General features: G+C 42.7%; 1 protein-coding gene across 1 annotated transcript in view; it reads right to left on the bottom strand.

The window, feature by feature from the left end:
• The window catches only part of CRB1 (crumbs cell polarity complex component 1), a 68,918-nt gene extending 47,827 nt beyond the window's left edge, over positions 1-21,091 (bottom strand). The window contains exons 1-5 of the mRNA XM_066193067.1: positions 21,076-21,091; positions 20,264-20,848; positions 14,484-14,679; positions 10,929-11,068; positions 9,394-9,576 (exon numbers count right to left, since the gene is read on the bottom strand). Coding sequence (XP_066049164.1) covers positions 9,394-9,576; positions 10,929-11,068; positions 14,484-14,679; positions 20,264-20,848; positions 21,076-21,091 — 1,120 coding nt within the window. The remainder of the gene's footprint in view (positions 1-9,393; positions 9,577-10,928; positions 11,069-14,483; positions 14,680-20,263; positions 20,849-21,075) is intronic.
• Positions 21,092-22,769: the final 1,678 nt, after the last annotated feature.

Below are 22,769 nucleotides of genomic sequence, written 5' to 3'. Positions count from 1 at the left end.
TAAGGGTCTAAAATAGTCCTTTGCTGATATTTTAAGTACAAAGAGGAAAACATGAACATTTTGCACAATTCCTGGGTCAAACATTTATTCTTTTTCAAGAAGGGGTGCAAAATTTTTTGTGGGTGCCTCCCTTCAGCCCAATAGTCTGTCAGCAGGACCACTGGCATAATTAGTAAAATTCTTAATTTGTTCTTCTTGTGTGAAAGCCGAGCCTACAATGTGCTAAGAAATTTTAACTAGGGATAGCCCTGTCTGGGTCACCAAATTACTCTTTTCTACTCAAAACCATGGTGCTTGTTTTCTCCATAGCAACTGCAGCCCTGGGTGGACCTGCATGACTGCCTGCAGACCAATATCCCTGAGCTGCACATGAAAGAACCTGCTAACCAAACTGCGTGGTGCAAAAGCTGAAAACTGCCACTCAGAATCTGGAGTAGCAAACAGAGTTCATCACAAAGTGTTTGGGAAGCAGCATCTCCCAGACCAGGCTGCAGTGACAGCCCTGGCATGGCAGCTCTAGCCAGAGCTCACTAATGTCTCACAGATGCTGGGCATGGACAGCATTTCAGGCTCCCTCTGCTGGCTCACAGGCACAGAGGGGGTACAGAACCCTGGTTCTCAGAGCTCTGCTGCTACCAAAATGCTGATTCCAATCCAAACAAATTGCATGTTTTCACAGCAGCTGATACTTTTTTAGCAAGGTAATACAAGGTTACGCTAAGCTGTGTAGAAACTTTAACTTCTAAACAAAGTGATGAATGGCATTATACCATTTATATTTGATGCCATGGCAGTTTAACAGCAGCCTGCATACTTTAATTGTTTATCTCAGTGTAGGTCAATGTTGTCTTCATAACAAACATATGCAGGTTTGGCATGCAAACATCATGCATTTCCTACTGTCAGAAGCCAGGCATGTAAAATAATTATTTAGTAGTGAAGACCAACAGAAGCTCTCCTTATTAGCCAGTATGCTGAAAATTTTGCAGAAATGAATGAAGACAAATCCTTGATTCTCACCTCAAAACAATCCAGCCAGAACACTGTGCCCTTCAAAACAGCAATATGAAACTTGGGGACCTTTTTAACTAGCAAGGCTTTCTATAAGCAGAGCAATAAAGTACTCTGAAATAGCTGTCATGTATGTGTTTACACATGTGTCTATTAGCACATATGTGTGAGAACACACATTAATACAGCATGCACATGGTTCAGAACTACCAGCCCATGTGCTTTTTCTGACTGAACTCCACCAGCTTCTACAATGCCCTCTGTTGAGAAGTAAATGCCTCCTAAATGTCTGGCTGTGTAATTTAGTCTATTTCAAATAAACTGGATTGTAATGGGGTTCACAATCGTGACATTATTAAGGCTGATTTTGAAATCATCTGTTGAACAAAACACTCAACTATTAAATCAGGCCATTTTATCACTTGACATTTGACCTTAAATATGCCATAAGTTAAAAAGTATTGAGAAAATAAAACATATTAGTCCCATAGCACAGGTCTTCTCTTTACTACTTGCCAAGCACTTTCTCCAGAGCAGTGGAAGGTGGATGTGTAGATTTAAAGAAAGATCCTTTCTGTTTGGGCAGAAGTTGTGCATCTGCTTAACTTTGCAATTTGACTGTAACTGAACCAGAACAAGGCAGTCTTACACAAAGCAGTGCTAAAAAGCATATGCTGTAAAGTCACTCCTGAGTTGGACAATCCAATTCTGAAGGAGATGAGCAAAGTTCTGCTGTCAGTTTGGTGTGTGAAGTACCTTGGATTTCACCTGAGTTTGTGCATGGTTATCACTTAGACCACACTTTAAGCTCAACTCTCACTAGTGGTAGCCTGTGCCATCAGATGTGTAATGCTGCTGGGCTGGGGAAAAACAAGAAAGAAATTAAAGGGCCAAAGAGATTCTTCAATAGAGGAAGACAAAACTGAGCAAGTTCATAAGCTCACAAAATTGGGTTGTAGAGAGACTATAAATATATGAGTTATGCCAATTAAAAAGGCTAGGAAAGGTTTATCCAGAGATTTAAGAAAGAAATCACAAAGGTAAGTAAGCAGCGCTTGAAGAAGGCCCCAGGAGGAAAATTCTTACTGGATAGACTTGATTTAACAAGTAGTCAATCATATGATGGAATGACCCACGAAGAATGAGTGTCAGGAAAATAACAGGGATTTAAAAAGCATTATTCTTGATGTCAAACAATATCCAACTGCCTCCTTTTTTTAAAAATTCTTTTTCTTTAAGCATTTTCTGCCACGTAACGGACACACTAATTCATTAAATCTAAGGACATTATCTGTCTGTATGTTGCAAGATCTGGGAGCTTATGGATGAAAAGCCATTCATCCCCTCCTCCTTCCCTTCAAGGAAAAAGCTTTTCATGCTAAAAAGTGTTTATGTGCAACACTGTTTAACACAGAGAGATGTGCCAGATTCAAAATATCCACTGCTTCCAGGCTCTGTCAATCACACTGGACTACATTATACAGCTTAACATATCAGTGCAACTAGAGAAAATAGATCTTAGTAATGATGGGTCAGCTGTCAAATTTTAAAGCATAAAACTCTATACATATTCTGAAAATATTAATGGTAGATGCTTCCTAATGTTTGAATATCATATATCTCTAACTAAAAAAAAAAAACCAAAACATTTGACCTTTGTTCCCTCCTTTGGTGCTGAATAATGCAGAAGTGATGGCTGACATGTCTTTGCATTCCTAGTTGCAACTTGCAACAAGGAGAGAGATTGTAATACATATTTCTCATTAAAAAATATACACAGGCGTATCGGGACTCTAAATATCAGTCCCAGTACTACAAACCAGGTTTGTAAAGAGTTGTAATGAAAAGCTTGAGAGCTCATTTCCTAGTGATCACGGTTCAGCTTTTACAAAATTTAACATAGAGTGGCATTACCAGTAAAAATACTTTTCTGCCAAAAACTCCCCTTGTATAATAGGAATAACAGGGACAAGCTGAAATTATCAATAAAACCGAATTTTATTTCACTAAAATGAGTCCTCTGCATAGTCAGTGCCCATGCTAGGTGCATATTTTGTTTCGAGGATCTGAAACTATTTCAGTCTCTACTTGGAGAACATTAATTGTGGTAAGTGGATGTGATAATGATGTACAAACACATCCTTCATGGGCTGTGAAATTCCACTGTGCGTTAAAGTAATGTCACTCATTACGATCCTATTGGACCTTATTCTATTTTTCTGAAGTGTGGATAATGCACCAGCATTCAGATTCCAATGAGGTGAAACCCAAGCTGCAGAATACTGTAATCACAGAAATGTTTTCAGGTGTTATTAATAACACTTAGGGACATATGCTACTCTTCTGAAGTGTCTTCCACTAAATCGGGATTCTATAACCTGTAGTAAACACTAGGTAACCATTACAAGTAGAGTCAATGCCTTCAAGCAATCGCTGTCACAGTATGCTGCCATGCAGGGAGCAAGTTAAGTCATAAGAAGATTAATTTTTGCCAAAAAAAAAAAAAAAAGCTATTAGGCTTTCATAAAGTGTCTCAAGATATGGGCTGTTAAAGAAAGTGCTGTCATGAAAAACACAACTCAGTCTTAGTTGCTGTGGTGATTTATATGGTGAAAGAATGTAAAAATTACACTTTCTTTTACTAAATGGTTATTTCTTAAAATTGTTCACCTGAAGTAGAAATGAAATTGAAATGTCCCACTAGTTCTGTAATGGTAACTGATAAAGGAATGGCAGATTCATAAATTCTTCCAGCTACAACCCAATTTCAGTGCTGCCCACAATGTTGTGAGGTATTGCTGCCCTTGCATAGCCATTAACCTACAGTGTGTGAATTGTGAGCTCAGCCTCAGCTTTCCTTCTGGGGAACTATCCAGAAAGAGTAATCACACTGACCTAACAGTGTGCTTGGTGTGGGAGCTAAGCATGTGACAAATCATTAGTGCTTATTGCAAAGAAAGCAGCTTGATTATGAATAAAGAGACAAGCAAGAAACTAGGGAGCGTGCCTCATTCTTGGGGCATGAAAGCATTTGCTTTCAGGAATAGACCACAAACCAGTGATAAAGGACACACTTTGCCTAAGAGAATGTTCTGATCATTTCCAAAAATTAAGGAAAAAGGAGAGAAGGAAAAGCTCTGTGGCAGAAATAGAGGACGAGCCAACTGAGAGGGAATCAATTCTGATGGCAATGTGAACATATCCTTACCAGGATGTTACTGATTGAAGAAATGTTAAATAGTATTAATGGGTAGAATCATTAAAAGCTTGTCCAAATGCTCTTTCAAGATCAGAGACTTTAGCAGAGTTGGAAAAGTACTTTAAAGTGCTAATTGTCTGTTTGGTGTAGGGTTTTTACAGGCAGCAGGAGCCTGCCAGGCCCTGAGGTCATCCTGTGTTGGTTCAGCCCCATGCCTAAGCTGGCCATGGAATGCTGGAGCTGCTGGAGACAGGCTGGGAGCAGGGACAGGAGCTTCTCCTCCTCCCTCCCCGTGCTTCCGAACACAGGGACATGTGGAGATCACAGGGGCTGGGACAGAGACAGGGCAGCACAGTAGAAATCTCTCTAGGAAAGCAGTAACTTTGCCATCCTCAGAAAATAGCCACATCTTTCATGTAGTGCTGCACATCTGCCTGACACTACGGAGTTGGTTTTGTAAGGGTTTCACAGCAGTCCAACAGTGAAAAAGGCATCCTGTACTGACTGTGAATGGAGTTTGGGCAGTGAAGAAGTCTGCATGCCAATTACAGCCTGTCTGTGGTTCCACAGTGGTAAGAAGTCCAGACAGAGAGAGAGATCTCAAGCCCTAATTCTATTTTTTCAGCAACTCATGTATGTAGTACATACAAACGTGCTTGGATTTTTTCCTTAAACCAGCTAATTTTGATGGATATTTCATGGTATCAACATTTTCTTTCTTGAAACTTTGCTTGTATAGGAATAATAATCAGCCAACAGTACCTCCAGACCTGATAATTTTGAGTGCCTGTGGGAAAAGCCTGAGTCCCACTGAAAAGAGGAGTGGTGCACTTGAAAGCTTCTTAACTTGAAAATTGCATTTTTCTCTCTGCATTTTCTCCTTTTTTATCCTCATTCTTTCCTTGAACAACTTTGTCTTATTCTAAAGTCTTGGAATCAAGAGAAAATAACCTTTTAAACTGTGATGACAGGCCATGAAATAAAGTGAATTAACCTGGTGTAATGGAGGAATGATTGACCACCATGGTGTGAACAGCTGAAGGGCAGATGAGAAAATAAAGGAAAATACAGTATTTGTATTTTGGGGATGAGATCTTTATTATTCATCTGCTTGATTTAATTTTTGTAAGCCGTATTGCTTTATGTAGTTGAGGATGGTGGCTGTGTGATCATTGTGCTGATGGTTAAGGTTTAAAAAATAAAGAAGATGCATCATTATTTCCATAGTTATAAAAATATATGTATGTATTCTAAGCTTCCCAAGTTAGTGGTAATGTCCCCACAGTCCTACCCACAACCCATAAATAATATTTATGTCTGTCCCACACTGTCAAAGGCCAGGGGAGAGGAGGATGACTGGCTCAGTCTGCCCTGCTGGGTGCTCTGCCCACAGCAGCACCTACAGACATGCAGGGAGATGGAAGCTCTGTGTGCTCTGTGCCTCTGTCACCCTGGCTTAAGTGTAGAATGAGAGTCCAAATAGTTCAGTTTCTAAGTACTAGTCCTGTGACGTTCCCAGTTCAGTGTCTGGCTTGAGGTTGTCTTTACTTAGCGGAGTGTTCAGCACTCTCCCATACTGGCCATTTATCTGCCTCATCTTCTGGCTCTGGGAGACAGTTTTTTTCCTCCATGCATATGGCAGGAATTCAACATGCATCCGACACCAGTCTGATCATATCATTTTCTCTTGCAGTAGTCCAACAGGCTGGGAAAAGGGCCAAGGAAATTTAAAAGGGAAAAACAGAAAACAAGATCAACGAAAAGGCCAAAAACCATTTAGGAATTCCTGATGCCAAAGCAGGCAGCAGCGCTGGTGGCACAGCTGGCACACAGCAGATAACAAGACACCAGCAGTGGCCAGGCGCTCAGCAGCCAGCACTCGTGTGTGACAGCAGGCACCCTGCCTGCAGCCCGGGGAGTGGGCTCTGCTGCTCTCATCCTCACCGTGCTGCAGGAAAACGCATGGGCTTCCTCCCTGCTCCAGCACTGTCCCCCCTGCCTGGGGACAGTGGGCAGCACAGCTTTTTAGGCACAAAGAGCAGGACCTGCCTGCCTGGCACACTTGCTGCTCCTTGGGCTCCGCTCCACTCTGGAATGCGTCACTTGGTCGACCTTGCAAGTTCAGAAGCTCCCTAATTTTGACATGGTGTTAAGTTTATTACAACCTGGTGAAATGAGTCACTACCAAACCCATAGCTCTGCCTTTCTCTTTTCTCACAGGTTTTCATGAGCAAAGTGAAAAGTTTAACCTTTCAAATAACAGCCTGTTTAACAAACGTGTGGTGCTAGAGCAATACAATATATCCACAGTATGAAAGGACACAGTCCTAGGGGTAACTATTGCTTTTACCTCGCAGCAACAAATCACAAGACCTTTAAATGAAAGCCCAATTTATTAAAAGTTCTGTTGTGCTAGGGGGCCAGCATGCCAAGGTAATATAAAAAAAGCTAGGGCTTGCTACTGCAGAAGTACTGAGACCTCTTGAAATCTGAGTATCCACAAAGACTGATTTAAAAGGGAACGGGAGAAGTTTAACCCTTTGTAGAACCTGTGCAGAAATTTTCTAACTTAGATCTGGATAAGGGATATCTAATGTCCTCAAAGAGTTTCTAGCTGGTATAAAGTCTTCAGAATGGGATTTATATATTTATTTTTAAGAATCAAATTGTCTAAATAATGTTGGTTGCAGATTTGATGTTTTTAAGACTTTCAGTAGGATTACTGACTATTTTTCAAGTCACCTGAAAATTCACTATCTGTAACAAGATACTGTCACATAATATTTATTCCTTTCTCCCAGTTTGTGAGTGAAATCTTTTTTATCCTGACCTAAGTATGTGTTTAAGTTCCATTATCTTCTGCCCTTATATTTAAAACTGTAGTCCAAAAGGTGGATATTCTCAGTTTTTTAGTTCAGTTACACAAATTTGTTTGCAATCTTACCCAGTAAGTTCAAGGATGCTTGGTACATACTGGCAACCATCCTCAGTTTGATGAGATCTTTCCACTGATTTCAATGGCTTTTGGATCAGGCCCTTGCAATGCAGGGCATGTGGATTAATATTTCTGCATATAACCTACTTTAGTGAAGTATGATTATAATGTTATATGAGAGCTCTACTGAGGATAGAAGCATAATAAAATGAATGTGGTTTATTAAATAAAATCTCTGTCCTATTGCAATAGGAATCTGAGGAGTTATATCTAAAGCACATCCAACAATTCAAGAGTTAAAGCTGGAAAAACTCCGGAGTTACAGCAGCAGAAAGTACGATTTGGGGTGTCAGTGAAACATGGCGATATCCAGGTGAAAGGATCTGACCTTTTTTCCAGGTGGCTGTTAATTCATCTCCATTAGATAAGCACCATATAGTAAACGGTCCTGATCAAGAACTCACCTGCTACCTTGGATGACACAACTGCTATCAACTCTAATCTAAAATCTTCTTTAATTCTAATTTAAAACCAAAGGCATATTTATCATTTGGCTATAACTGGAAAAATTGCTTGTCCAGATTAGAGGTTAACACTTCCAGTCCTGTCTACAGGCTTTTTGTGCTGAAGCTTCTGACATCCAAGGAGGCTGAGGCTCATTTTGAGCACTTTTTATTTTCAGGTTACCTGGGAGAAGGAGAAAGACCAGAGAGAAATGTGCAGTGCCACTGCTATAAAGTGTCCTGTTAAAGATTATGGTCTTCTTGCCAAGGAGTGGGCAAACTGTTTAGTAAGAATAACTATTTTGTTTTTCTCATGAAAGCTATATAGATGGCATCCAACAGGTATGTATGTAACTAAACTTACTGATGTTTTTTAAAAATGTAATTTAATTTGCATACTGAGTCAGTAGAAATTTCAGGGCCTCCAACATTTTCTCTCCCTCATGCTTTGGAGAGTCCTGCATTGTGAATGGTGAGATTATGGATTGAAAAACTGATTGAAGATTGATATATTTACATACATTCTGACACACTTTTCAGACCAATTAAGAGTTTCAGAGTGGGGGGACTAGGTCCTCCATATGAAGAAAACCCATAGAATCATGACCCAAATCAGGCAAGTAAGACAGGTGAAGGCAATTAATAAGGAAATGAGAGGATAAAGGATGGATAATCAACAAAACACACCCGTTTCTCACAGAGCTTAGAAGTTTTCAAATTAGGACAAGACAGAAGGAAAAGAAGCTGGAGGTCTGGACATCAGTGAAAGGAGGTGAAGAGAAGGCAGTGAAGAGGTAAGGGTGCTTGGGACAGCCTGGGAGATGCTGAAAGCCTGGGCAGAAACCTCATAGTATGGTCTCTCAGGCAGAACAAAAGAACAACAGCAACACTTAGTGACGGGATAGGGAAGGACAGTTAAAGGGAAGGGCTGGAACAAAAACAAGTCTCGATGCCACTTTGAAGAAAAGTAAGTAGAGTATTTAGAGTGAAAGCTGTGGTCTCCATAAGCTTTTGTACTTGTTATGTTGCAGACAGCAGTCATGCATTTCACATGACATGAAGTTTATAAGCTGCTCGGGAGATGAATGAGAGATTGAAGGCCGGTTAAATTAATACAGCCATTAACTAGTCTTTTCCTTCAGAAGGAACAAGCAGGTGGAATTGACAGAACAATACTGTAGCCGCAGAAGCACACAGTCCAAACCCGAGTGCTTTGCGGCTGTGCTAAATAGTGCTGGCTGTGGTAGAATAAGGGCAGGTCTGGACGCATCTCTTTCAGGACTACGGTTAGCTGTAAATCCGGCAGTTTTCCCCCTGCAAGGACAGAGCTGTGCACTCAAGCGGAGGTTGTTTTGCCGCGGGCGGTAGAACGGGCCCCGGCAGCGGGACCCAGCGCTCCGCGGGCCCAGCCCGGCCCGCCGGGACCCCTCCCGCGAGCCGGCCCTTACCGGCGAGGCCCGGCGGGACCCCTCCCGCGAGCCGGCCCTGACCGGCGAGGCCCGCCGGGACCCCCTCCCGCGAGCCGGCCCTTACCGGCCCGGCCCGGCGGGACCCCTCCCGCGAGCCGGCCCTTACCGGCCCGGCCCGGCGGGACCCCTCCCGCGAGCCGGCCCTGACCGGCGAGGCCCGGCGGGGACCCCTCCCGCGAGCCGGCCCTGACCGGCGAGGCCCGGCGGGACCCCTCCCGCGAGCCGGCCCTTACCGGCGAGGCCCGGCGGGGACCCCTCCCGCGAGCCGGCCCTTACCGGCGAGGCCCGGCGGGCAGCGGCAGATGTAGCCCTCGGCCCGGTCGTAGCGGAAGGTCGGCGGCAGCCCCGGGACGAGCCCGTAGTGGCCGGCCCAGGAGCGCTCCACGCAGAGGCCGCCGGAGAGGCAGGGGCTGCTGAGGCACTCGCCGATGTCCTCCTCGCAGCGGGAGCCCGCGTACCCTGCGGAGACACCGGGACAAGGTCAGGGTGTGTCGCCGCGGGCAGGGACACCTCCCGCCGGGGCACGGCGTTCCCAGCCCCCTCCAGCCTGGCCTTAAACGCTGCCAGGGATGGGGCAGCCGCGGCTTCTCTGGGCAGCCTGCGCCAGGGCCTCAGCACCCGCACAGTAAAGAATTTTTCCCTAATATCTAATTTAAACCTACTCTCAGTTTGAAGCTGTTTCCCCTCGTCGTCAACCACATTCCCTCTCCATACTTCTTGTAGGCTCCTTTTAGGAACCGGAAGGCTAGATGGTGTTCAAAGGTCCCTTGCAACCCAAACCGTTCTCCAATTCTGTCATTCCGTGTGCTATTCTTCCCTTCCAGACCCCTGAATATACACTGGGAATAGTAGCTGCACACAGCTTCAGGCTTTGTCACGTGCTAAAAGTTTCCTCGGCTCCTTGAAGGTGTGAATGTTCCCCTGCAGCTCCCTGCTAGGGCTTGGCAGCAGGGCATTGCTGTGGCTACTCTACATTAGTGAGCTGAGCTGTGCCATAAAGGATTTGTTGGGGTCTTTTTTAGGCAGTGAAGTGGAGATTTGTGTAGGTAACGAGGCACTGCATTGTGGTGTAATACACTCTCAGGTTGTGGGAAGGCTGAGGAGGGCAGGCAATATAAATAATTTGGTGTTTGTAAAGTGTTTCATCTGGAGGTTGAAGTGCTACAATGATCCTTGAATTTTGGAAAATGTGAAGGGTTCTATCTAATTTTTCCTTATCTATTGCACCAAGACTTGTGTAGTGCAACAACACAGAGGCATTTAGGCCTCACACTGCCGTCTGTACTCATGAAGCACACAGACATAAACTTCTTAGAGAAACTTCTTGTAGTTTGTGTGCTGATGGAGTTGTGCAGTCTCTCAAGAACATGGGGTGTGGGCCTGTTTGCCAACAGCTGGTAGAGAACACAGCCTGTGGGGTTCACTGCCCACTGTCACACAGGAGTGTTTAAACTGGTTTAAAGGTTGTGTTAATGAAGACTAAAACCAGGGTCTGCTGCAGCAGTGACACATGTATCACATGGTTTGAAGCATTAAGTAACTGAGAGATGGCTCCCAGCTTTCACTTATCTCCTCTCTTGGCACCATAATGCCAGTGCCTTTTGTTTTGCCCACTTCTGCTGTACAGGAGAATCGAATCTTAGCTGGAAAAGCAGTTCTGCCTTATGATGAGTGAAGCCCATGTAAACACAAGGCCATAAAGGAATTTTGAGGTTATGGAGGTTCAACCTTTTATTGTATCGGGGGGAAAAAAAAGAAGGAAAAAAAGAGTCTCTACTTAAAGAATATTTATAGGAGAATCTGAAGCTCACCTGGCCAACAGTGGCACGTGTAATTGTCAGCATGGTCCTCACAAGTGGCGTTGTTGTAGCATGGTTGTGACCAACATAAGGGAGTGAGGGTCTCGCAGTGCAAGCCCATAAATCCAGTCCCAGTGCAGTTGCAGCTGTACCTGCAACACAGAATGCAATGTTCACTCAGGCTGGAAGTCAGGAGATCTGGGCTTTGTTCCCAAACATGCACAGGCTTCTTGTGTAGCCTTGGCTCGCAGCTTACGGGGTCGAGTCCAGCTCAAGACCACCATCTGGTGCTTTAGGAGAAACCACAGAAATTGGGAACCATTAATGAGCTTTTCCCTGAAGTATATGGTTTTGTCTGGGGAAAAAGAACTCCTTGTGAATTGGTTTTGACACAACCATAAGAATTATTGATCCTTTTTTTTTCTTCTTTTTTTTTTTTTTTTTCTTATTTTTGGGAGAAAAGAAGTTTGTGGCATTTCCAATACTTTTTAAAAAAATTTTTGTTTTGTAGGATTAACATTATTCACAAAATGAAAAGGGGGAAGGGAGGCAGTAAGTGTGTTAGTGTATCCCTTCTTCTTGGACTGGTTGAAATTGAATTGGCAGAAAAATAAGGAATTTTTTTCTTCCTCAACTAAATGTTTTTGGGTTTTTTTTTCCTGAAAACAAGCATTTTATTGTTAGAATAAAAATGTCAATTGCTTGCTTAGTCCTGATAACAACAGTAATACAGCTCCCTTTTGATAGCAATATGACTACAATATAAATAAACTAGTATATTTATAGAAATTAGCAATGTGCAGGTATCAGTAATGTCTGGGAGGTTTCGTTTGCACTTTTTTTTTCAGGAGAGCTGAATGCTATAAAAAGCATCATTCCTGTTTTCTGGTTAAGTATAAAGTTAACTTGTATATGTTTTGCAAGACACAAGTTAACTGTGCAGGCTTGTGTGATCTTGGCCTAAAAAAAATTATGGGAAACAAAAATTTCTTCTGCTACTTTCTTTTACATTAAAGTGATACACTGTTATTGCACAATTGCATTCATAGGGCATCTTGCTCAACAAGATCTAAGTTTACTTATTTGATAATTTCTGTGCTTAATATCCAGGTCTTGGACTTGGAGTAAATATATGAAGAGAAAGTGAAGTTGTTGAACATAAAGCAACATCAGAGAACAACTGGCTCCTGGACCAAAAAGTGTAAATTTTTTACTACGCTGTTTAAGTGTGTGCATAAGCAGAAACTTCTGGCAGGCCAGTTTATTACTGGTGTATGGATTATTCTTAAATCAAAATCAGAGATGACTTAGACCAGGTGGCGTTTGAATTTTGGATATAAAAAGTAATGAGGAAGATGTGAATCAGAAAAGTAATTTTCATTCTGAGGTATGCTCTCAAACCTGAAGGCTCCTTCTGCTGAGTTTTTCACACATTTCTCCCATGCACGCCCAGTGTGGTGCTGTTCAGCTCTGTGGTGGAAGTTTTTTTTCTGCCTGTGTCCAAGCTACGTTCCCCTTGGGTTCAGAACTGTGGAGCAGGGAAGAATATCCAGAACTCACTGCTTAATGTGCAGCCCCACCGGTGTGCCTTTTTCTTGAGTATCTTTTCGCACTTGACATTGCTGTCGACCTTCAGGGATTCTGGATGGTGCCCTGCTTGTGAGCAGGCTACAGCTGAGCAGGCAGATGGCTTTTTAGAGTAAGAGTGATAATTTAGATACTCTACCTAGCATATTTTTTTGACTTCTTGTTTGATGTTCTCAAAATCTGCAGAAAGCAATACATGTAGGCATTCTTTTCTGTGGAACCTCCTATGGACATTAGAGCTCCTGGGAATATTTCCTATGGAGAAAAGACATGGAGTGTGCAGAGGTATGCTCTGTGCCTGGGTACGCTAGGTTCTGTAGTTCAGCTAAGTCTGTAAACTGTTGAGTTTAAAGAAGAATGTTTACTTATGTGAAAAAGTTTTTGGTTTTTTTTTTTTTTTTTTTTATGAGATCAGCTCATTCTTTGTTGTATTCATGAAACATGACTGGAAGGTCAGTCTGAAATTTGGGAGAGAATTTGGCCTGATGTTTATATTTACAGCTTTTTGTGCTGAATCCATTGCCTTGTACACATTTCTGTGAGAGCTGGTAGACACCAAAGGCTCAGCTGTACTGTAGATTAGTCAGAAAAAGAAAACTCCTGCCTAAATACCACAATTCTTCATTTATCCCCGAAAATACACAAAAGAAAGGGAATTGCTGGACACCCTTCTGTTTTGAATTGCTTTGTTGTCCATTCCTTTGTATCACATAACAAACACAGAAAGAGCTCCAATTGTTCCCCAGATACCCTGCAGTATTACAAGCCAATTAAAATTGGTCTTGCGTGTACCTTAGATTTCAAAGCCAGGAGAAAAATGAGCAGGATTAAGTGAGGTCTGAATGAGCATCCCAGTTGCTCACCTCACACATGTGTCCTCAAAAGGCTTCCAGGTTACTACACAGGTCTGTGAGTGACTCAGGTCCAAGGTGACCCCCTCTCACTGCTGCCATGCTTTAGCTACACTGGGAAATAATAAATTGCTTTGTCCTGCCCAGAGCCATGCAGCGCTGCTGGAAAGAAACTGCACAAGGCTGGTGTTATGTCACTGCACTGCACAAAAATCATTCCCAGAACACGATCTCTTACCCCCTCACTCAAGGCAAGCATCCCTTTTGCTGACTTCTGAACTGATTTTTGGGGCACCAAAGTCTTCAAAACTGCTTTATAAAACTGGAAAATACACAAAAAAAGAAAGGACAAATCCTATACTGGCAAGAGGAACACCTGCATGAATACACTGGGGAGCTTTCAGACTGAGCTTATATACATGTGTGTTCAGTTTGGGAAGCTTGTGCGGAGCCAGAAAATCCAGTATTGGTGAGTGAATGCCAGAGCTGTGCTTGGACCTCTGTGTGGGGCCAGTAACAGTGGGTGGAGAATCTCCCTTTTCCATTGTCTTGTATCCTCCTTTTTAATTACTATTGTTATTTTTGCCCATGGACCACAGGTCATTTTGAACAAGTAGTTGTTGTACTGTATACCTGTAAAGTTTCTGACACATTTCCTAATGGTATCTATTACTATGGTTACAGTTATTACAGTTTTTCTCTGCCTCTCTCTTCTAATCCTTCTGTCTGTCAGTGTGGGCAGCTGCTGTTAGCAAATTCAGTTGTTTACAGCCTCACATATTTCTTGGAAACTAAAGTTTGGTAAGCATTAGAAACAGAATTCATATCTAAATGACAATACCAACAGCCAGGAGAACAGCGTATGGTAAATATTTCAAGTACAGATGCGAAAAATACACATCTTGGTCAGTCTTTGCCATAAACATTTTGTTGCCCCATTGGCTCTGTCTGACACCAGACTGGCGTTCTTTAATCATTTTCAAAACTGAAATTAGTGCAGGACCAAGGAGCGAAATGTCGAATGTGGAAGGAGATGAGCTACCAGGCCCGGCAGGCTCCTGTAGCCTTCCCATGGAAGGCAGGCAGCAGGAGCAGCTGGCTGAGCCCTGCGCAGGGCTGGCACACCTACCCGCCGGCCCCATCCGTGCAGTGTCCCCCGTGGAGGCAGGGCTGGCTGGAGCACTCGTCGATGTCGGTGTCGCACAGGTCCCCGAGGAAGCCCCGCCTGCACGAGCAGGAGAAGCTCCCCAGGGAATCGTGGCAGGTCCCCCCATTGAGGCATGGCTGGGACAAGCACTCATCGATTTCCGCCTCGCAGTTCGTACCTTCAAAAGCAGAGAAAATAAACCCCAGGCTTAGGAGACAGCTTTGGAAATCTCAGCAAGAACTGCCTGAAGTACAATAGTCACATAATCTTTTTTTTTTTTTTTTTTCTTTTTTTTTTTTTTTTCTTTTTTTTTTTTTTTTTTAGTGCAGTTGCCTGGTTTTTAAAGGCATTTCCTCCTCAGTGTGCTTTGCACAACTAGTTTTTTCAAGGCTTGTCAGAATTTACAAAAGAACAAGCCAGTTGTTTTCACAAGAGTAGAGACAGGACAAAATAATTTTCAGTCCATTCAAACAATGCTACTGTCCTATTTACATAATATAGAAGTGACCAGCAGTTTATTGATCTCCTAAGAGTCCATTTAAAGCTGGCCTTTAAATGGACAATTCACAGTTGATTGAATTCATTGGAAAGTGTCTTGTTTAGCTGTGGATTATTGCTTAATTTTAAGGTTTATCAATGTGCAAGTAAATGGGTCTGTGGTGCCATGTTTGCAGCAGGTCAGAATCTTGGAGCTGCTCTTCGGAGATAATTGCTGGAAATAAATCAGTTCCAATGTGACTTTACAGCTATTTGTGATAGTTGGCAGGGTAAATATACACTCCTTTTTCTTATCTGTAGCACAGTCCAGGATACACTAAGAAAAAATTAATACTAATGCCTTGCAGCTTTGATTATTTCAGAGTTTTGTATGCTTATGCACTTATTTACTGTTTTGAGCAATAGAGTAATATTTTCAAATAATTTTCCACTGCCATGTCAGTTTGTTATAGCAGCTACAGTATCAGCCACAAAACAGATGCAAAGTGGCAAATTATAATGAAGATGCTGCTTTGAAGTGAATTTCCTTTTTTTTTTTTATTTGGCTTATTGAAGTAGCAGCAGTATTGAAAAGATTACAGGGGAATTTCCTACTTGGAAGAAAAACTGTGGCCCTGAGAATGGGCTGGGTTTTTTTTCTTTTTTTTTGTAAAAGTGAAGTTTTCCATACAAGATGATAGGGTAGACTTTCAAAAGAGGGAACAGGCATGTTTGATGGCTATCACCCTTTTTTATTTAGGAGCTCACCTCTAATTCTTTATTTATGCTCTTTTTGTCAGCTCTGTACTGCTGTGAAATTTGTACGTTATGACTAAGCATCTTTCTTAAAACACAGAGATTGAATATTTAGCACTGTTACTTCATGAGTAATTTATTTTGATACTTGTGAGCATCTGTTTTAAAAGAATAAATCTGTACTATAGATAAGTACCGGGAAACACCTTAAAATGCCAAACCAAAAATTGCAGATGTTGACTCTTAACTATTTTTCATTGTTTTTAAACATTAAAGTGCAAGTTCCTATTTTCAGCAGTTGAGAAGTAGTTCCTTGAGACCACATAGTGGATGGGGAAGCTGCCAGTGGCATGCCCCCAGTTCAAGGTTCAGTGCTCAGCTAACCACTATTTTCAGCGGGAGCCTGCCATGAGAGCCCAGCGCAGGAACGCTCTCGTTCGGCTTTATGGTAATGTACATTACAGCCAGATATAGTAAGCAGTCCCTCTGTGGTCATTGCCCTGTGAATTCACTGTAATTATAAACAATGTGTTTGCAGAAGTGTGTCTAGTGACCGTAAATCTGCCAGAGCTTGTTAACAGCTTACTGCGAACACTAAAAATCATGTGACAAAACAAGCCCTGTTCAACTGATCCTCAGCTCAGCCAAATTTAAAACTACAGGCCTGAGAACAGCCTGACAATTAACATGAGAACATAGCGTTGTTGTTTTGGTTCATGTCTTTAATCTATCAAGCCCAGTAACCTGCCTTCGGCAATGTTGCCTCAGAAGAAAACTTCTCCCTGTATAATGCATCCAGCCAATGCGATCTGCCATGCAGACAGGGGGAATCCCTTCCTAGCCTCCGCTGAGTCTGCTGTCAGGCTCTTTTAGATGTGTAGAAGAGAGATGAAAAGATTAGATCTGCATTTTCACCTCAGTCTAACATTCTGTCATAAATATGCTATATGCCAAATATCATATGCCAGGCAGGAAGGAGAGCGCCAAGGACCCCTGCCACAGTTATTGCACAGGGTTGCACCACCATGAGCGAGGCACCCGGGGTGTCCTGGAGCAGGCTGAGCATCCCAGCACGTACCAAACCACACAAATGGTTTGAATTGAAAAGCTGGGAAGGTGGGGAGAAGTCACATTTGTAGCTTTTGCGGTTTCTCTGAAGAACCACGGTTATTTCTCAAACTGCTTGCTTCTCCAGTGAGTCCTACTGTGCACTTCTTCCTACAGCCGCAGTCAGTAAAAAGTAAATGCAAGAGAGGGTGAAGGACACACAACCAATGTTTTCAAACATGCATGCCTACAGCTAGAGTATAAAACCATTTTCTGGTCAAAGATACTAGACTAAGGGATTTGGAGGCTCAGTGTCCTTCCATGAGGACCTGCACATTCTTAGTATGGCTGGAAGTTGGTAACCAGGTCACCCTTTCTGCTCTCATGCACTAAAATGCTGTACTCAGGCCCAGGAGGTCCAGAGGGCTGTCCCCAAATTCCTGATGCTGTATAAAGTAATCTTGTGTGCCGTTATTTGGATAGAGAGTGACACGTGGCTATTTTACAGGTGCCAGGCTTGAAGTGACAAGAAGAGAGTTAGATCAAAACTTAGAGGGAGAAGTTGTGTTTCTTTGATCAAGGCTTGTCCCTTTTGAGCTTGGGCATCTCAGCAGAGCTGAATACCTGGGCTGGCTAGGACACAAGGTGGGGAATGCTGGTTTGAAGGTGGAAAGCTGAGGAAGGAAACAGGCTTTGCACCACTGGCAATTGCTGTTGGATAGACCGTGTTGTTTGCTGTTATATCCACAATGACATGGACATGAGTTTTTTGGGAAGTGAGATCTCTACTTGAGGTTTTTCATCCCATGGTAGAGCTGCTGTGCCTTTGCTTGCCTTTAAGTGCCTAAGACTTACTTATGATGCATCTTTTCCTAATATCTGCAAAGCACATACATTATTGATGAGAATACTGAACGAAAACTTGGAGATCTATCAGGAGTAATTTCCTCAAATTCTACAGACGTCATCACAGAGATGGTTACCTCATAGTTAAAGGTATTGCTCAAAGAACAAATCCAGCTCATTGCACCTATTTTGTTTGCCACTGAAATGCTTTCTCTTGCTGACTGAAACTGGGTTTTGGAATTGCCATGCACTCCTGAGAGTTCACATTGGAATGTTCACTGGCAATAGAGGACTGGCTTCAGCAAGGCAATTAATGCACGTAGCTGTGGGTAATAACAGGCTCTTACACCATGCTCTGTTGGGGTGAATTAAAAGCAAGTGCAATTAGTCCAATGGAGGAGAAAATGCAATTGATTAGGGTAGCCAGCAAAACTTCAACAAACTGATTGAACTTCATTATTTAACAGCTGTGTGACACATGTCTTGTAAATAATTTCACACATGCAGAACATTATCATAGAAACTGCAGATTTCATGCTAAATTTTCCAGTCTTTGGCTCTTGGTGCATTCTAACCTCTTCCATTTGTGTAAGAATTATGTGTGACATTTCTCAGCTATTTTAAGAAGTGCTGCAGCATACCATCACACAAAATAGCAGTCATAGTCCATGAAACAAGTAGCAACAGCAGACAGTAACTCATGCATTTGGTTAACATTGCAGCTATAGATTTACTGTACCTTCTTTACCTGCATATCAAGAGATATAACCTGTTTTTACATCTTAGGGAAATGAGATGAGGCTGGATGACTTCCCACAGTAATTCATGGTGTCAGGCCTGGATAATAATAGTTGGCAAGATCCCCTGACGGGGTAAATGAGGGGTTTTATTACCACTGGGGACACCTCGAGGCTTTCATCCAGTAATCCCTCTGGCTTGTGCATTTAGCACAACTCATAGCAAGGTGCAAAAAACAACAAAAAAGAATCCTTCTGATAAATCATTTTGTTAAGTAGCTTTTTTAAGCTCATGTTTTACTACTGGAGGAATGGTCTGCTACCCCTCTATAGAATTCCTATGATTAGTCTCTTTGCTGCTGGAAGCGGTGTCAGAGCTGTGTGTCAAAACACTGCAGCCCCTTCTGCTGTGTATTTTAGACCTCTTCTCCTTCCTTGGTCATCTCCTTATTTCTTAGCTGTGCTTGTGCAAAGTGTGGAGCTTTGGTGACTTTTTTTCGTGAGAGAAAAGAGCATCAGCTTGGGAAACAGCAGAATTTCATTGTGAAAGCGGAGGGACTCCAGCAGAGTGAGTTTCCATCAGCAGTTTGTGTGGACCTAAAATTTTATTTCTTTTTGTTTGGGCTTTACTATTTCATTATGTTTTCTCTCCCTTTGTCTCTAAGGTGTATATTCTGACTCTTTCAAACCAAGTTTCTGGGCTGTGGATCTAGGCCTAGACCCCACTAACAGTGCCAGTTAAAAAAATACAGTTTCCTGAATACAACAGGAGGTCTGGGCTAAGTCTGATCATTGCAGAGTAACCATGCTGGTTGTTAATAGGTTTTTCCTTCCTTCTGCTCTTCGGCTTTCCCCCAGTTGTGTAGTTTTCTCCTCAGCTGGCCTGGGCTCCGGCACCCCCTGGCAGCAGCGGGGTGGCAGGAAAGTAACAAGCTTCCTTCAAATAACATTCTCTGTACTCAGAAGGGATATTAACCAGGGGCTGCCTTCCAACGAGTGCTGTGTTAGACACAGGAAAGCTGCTTTTTACCTCTGACTTCCCCTCCTGCATGGGGATTTGGGGATGGAGCTGTAAACCACATCTCTTATTTCTTATTCATTTGAATCACTTGAAGCAATAGCTGTTTTTTCTCCCCTTTTTGGTGTATGACTATTTCTTTTCCTTTGCTTACCTGACTGGCAATCTATCACTAAAATGTCTCCCCTTTTCTCCTTTTAATGATTCAGTGTGCTCCCTCTCACAGTCCTACCCCTGCATACAGTTTTGAAATTTGAAGGGAGCTGTCTTCCAATAAGAATTATATGCTTTCCAGTAGAGGAAGTAGGGAAGAAAAATCACACCTGTACTTTAAAAATGGAGCTACATAAAATGGGATTATCGAGAAATGGGCAGTTTGGGAACACAACGCTTTTCTGTGTAACTTACATAATGTTCTAGTTGCAAATGAGTCCTTTGTTTCTGGGAAGGGCAGATGAGAGAGATTTAATGTGAAATGTCTAAGTTTAAGGGTAGAATTTCTCTACTTGGATCTAATCTTTAAATCTTTCAAACATAGGTTTTGATACTCAGAAAAAAAACAGATCTAGCACTCCAAAGAGAGCATTTTGAGAATGTTTCTTTTAAAAGCCAAGTCCACCTAGCCCTGTGACATGGCTTGGTGTTCACAAAACTGCTGTGTAGATGTTGGTAATTGTAAGTAATCCTTCTCTTTCTGGTATCAGTAGTTCACAGTGATGTGGTTATCTGTAGCGTATCAACAGCCACTGGTGCCTAAACTGAGGGCAAGGTGGTAATAAAGATATGGCTAAATACACATGTGGGCGAGGGAGTTGAACCTGAAATGTGACTTACGATGGTTCTACACCACCCAAAGTAAAAGTTACTTTAACAGGGCTCACCCGTGTAGCCAAGGGGACAGATGCAGTCGTAGTGCCCTATCTGGTTGAGGCACGTGGCCCCGTTCAGGCAGGGGTCTGAGGCACACTCGTTCACTTCCAGGTCGCAGTGCTTGCCCTGGTATCCCGGGACGCAGTAGCAGGAGTACTGATCCACGCCGTCCCTGCACAGGGCTCCGTTGCGGCACGGCTCCGAGATGCACTCATCCAGGTCTCTCTCGCACAGCGTCCCGGTGTAGCCGGCGCTGCACAGGCAGGTGGGCCCTGCCAGGCCGCTCTGGCAGGTGCCCCCGTGCTCACACGGGTTGGTGTCACAGTCCCTGTCAGCTCTCTCACAGGTAGGTCCATTGTACCCGGCGGGGCACTGGCAGGTAAAGCTGAGGTTTCCAGCAGAGCCCAGGCAGGTAGCGTTTTGGAGACAAGGGTTTGAGGAGCAGGGGTTGGAGGTTTTGTTGCAGAGTTCCTCCACACTGTCCACTGATGCATCTGCACAAAGGCAAGGGTCATCTTTAAGACCAGCAACACATGTAGAGTTCTTTTGGCAAGAGTTTGACAGGCACCTGGAATCATTCCTCGTGCAAAGCGATTCTAGGAAAGAAACACAAAAAATCCTGAGGACTTCCACGGCACTGGGAGAAGCCAACAGTGAAAGAAGTGTAGTTCTTGACACAACTGTGTCTCAAAACCAACAGCTCTAGTCGCTGGCTATTGAGAAAAAAACAGAACTGGCAACTGTGTGATGCATTAGTGGACTAATGAATGTAAAACGAAAACAATTATGAAAACTTGAGAAGGTTGTAATTTCCTGTTCTCACCTCTTTCAAGAGCCATGGTCAGGATTGTTTAACACTATATCGAGAGTATAGTTGAGACAATATTGGTTGTTGTCAACTGATATCCAGCTATATGGAACACGTTTAGGTATATTTAAGATTTTTGTTTCTTTTTTTGTTACTAGAGAAAGGAGATGAACCATTCTTTTTAGTTCAATACCACTTTCATGGTGGCACCATTCTTTTGTGGTGGATGTTTTTGGCATTGGGTTTCACAGGCTAAATTACTTAGATGCAGTTACAACTCAAATAAACAGTTCAAACCATTAGGCACCTTGATTTTGATTTGCTGATTATAAATAGTAATTTCACAGGTGTACAGCCTCTCCAGCACAAAGAATCTACCAAACACCTGAGATGCACAACAGCCCCTGCACAACAACCTCCGAGGCTGGAAGGACATGATGAGCATGGTGTAAAGGTGCTCCTTACTTCCTTATCCTCTGGGAACTGAGCTTCTGTCAGTAATTAAAGCCACTTGGAGTTGCCTTGCAGCTGTAAAGAATAACAATAGCAAGAGCTACTTCTCACTTCCCAGTCAAGGAGGGTGAGCTGTTACCAGCACTGTTCAGAATCCACCTCTGGGATACACTGAAGCAGCTGTATCTGCGCCAAGACTGAAATTAAGCTGAATGTTTCTTTAGGAGAGAAGGCAGTTTGTAAGAGAAAAACTCGTGAGCTGGAGCACAAAAGTTGCATTAAATTATCTATATGTAAGTCCTGTAAACATCTTTTTTATTATTATTAGTTTTATACTTTTAATCTGGAGTTTCATTGGGATATATGAAGGGTATGAGTCTTCTACAGCAGCAGAATCGTGAGCTGGAGCACAAAAGTTGCATTAAATTATCTATATGTAAGTCCTGTAAACATCTTTTTTATTATTATTAGTTTTATACTTTTAATCTGGAGTTTCATTGGGATATATGAAGGGTATGAGTCTTCTACAGCAGCAGAATAGTGAGTGTTGGTGCAAACAGGGTGTTGTGGATGAGCTGAAATTCTCAGAGGAATTCAGACCCATCTACCAGCAGTCTGATTTCTTCCCAGTGCTTGAACTGAGATTTGGAAGAGCAGACACAGTAGAGATGGGAATGGGGCACTGAAAGAGAAGTGGTGAGCAGAGATGGAGACTCCAATAACTGGAGTTAGGCCAATGCTGATAAAGGCTGGGGACAGATCCCTGGAAAAGGGAGAGGCTTGGGTTGGTCACTTGAGGATACTAACCAACCACGGGGGAGTGTCAGAGAATACACACTGACTGGTCCTGGTGTGTTTTCCTGATGTTCATTTTAACATATAATACAATTTAACCTGTTTTTCTCCTAGGAGGGGGAAATGGAGGAAGAAAGTATCAGAAGGCTTAACTAGCTTAGGAAAGACTGCTTGCGTAGATTTGACACTAAGATAATAAATGGAAAGGCTGAAAAATTATTTGTGCATGACTGTTGTGCTTTCTGATTTGAGGTGTACACAGGAGCAGCAGGACCTCTGAAAATTAGAAGCACCAGTGTGAATGAACTTGATGTTCATGAATAGGTACATTTACTGAGCCAAATAACTAACTAATACTTGTTTGAACAAGGGGAATAAGGATTTATGTAATAACATTGACAGCAACAGTGACACCATGATTTAAAACCAACAGTGGTCTTAAGGATTGCATAGAAAGCAAG

This window comes from Chamaea fasciata, unplaced genomic scaffold, assembly GCF_029207755.1.
Source record: "Chamaea fasciata isolate MVZ Bird 193981 ecotype frontalis unplaced genomic scaffold, bChaFas1.0.hap1 SCAF_10, whole genome shotgun sequence".
NCBI classification, from domain to species: Eukaryota; Metazoa; Chordata; class Aves; order Passeriformes; family Sylviidae; genus Chamaea; species Chamaea fasciata.
This window is presented reverse-complemented; position numbering and strand designations above follow the sequence as displayed.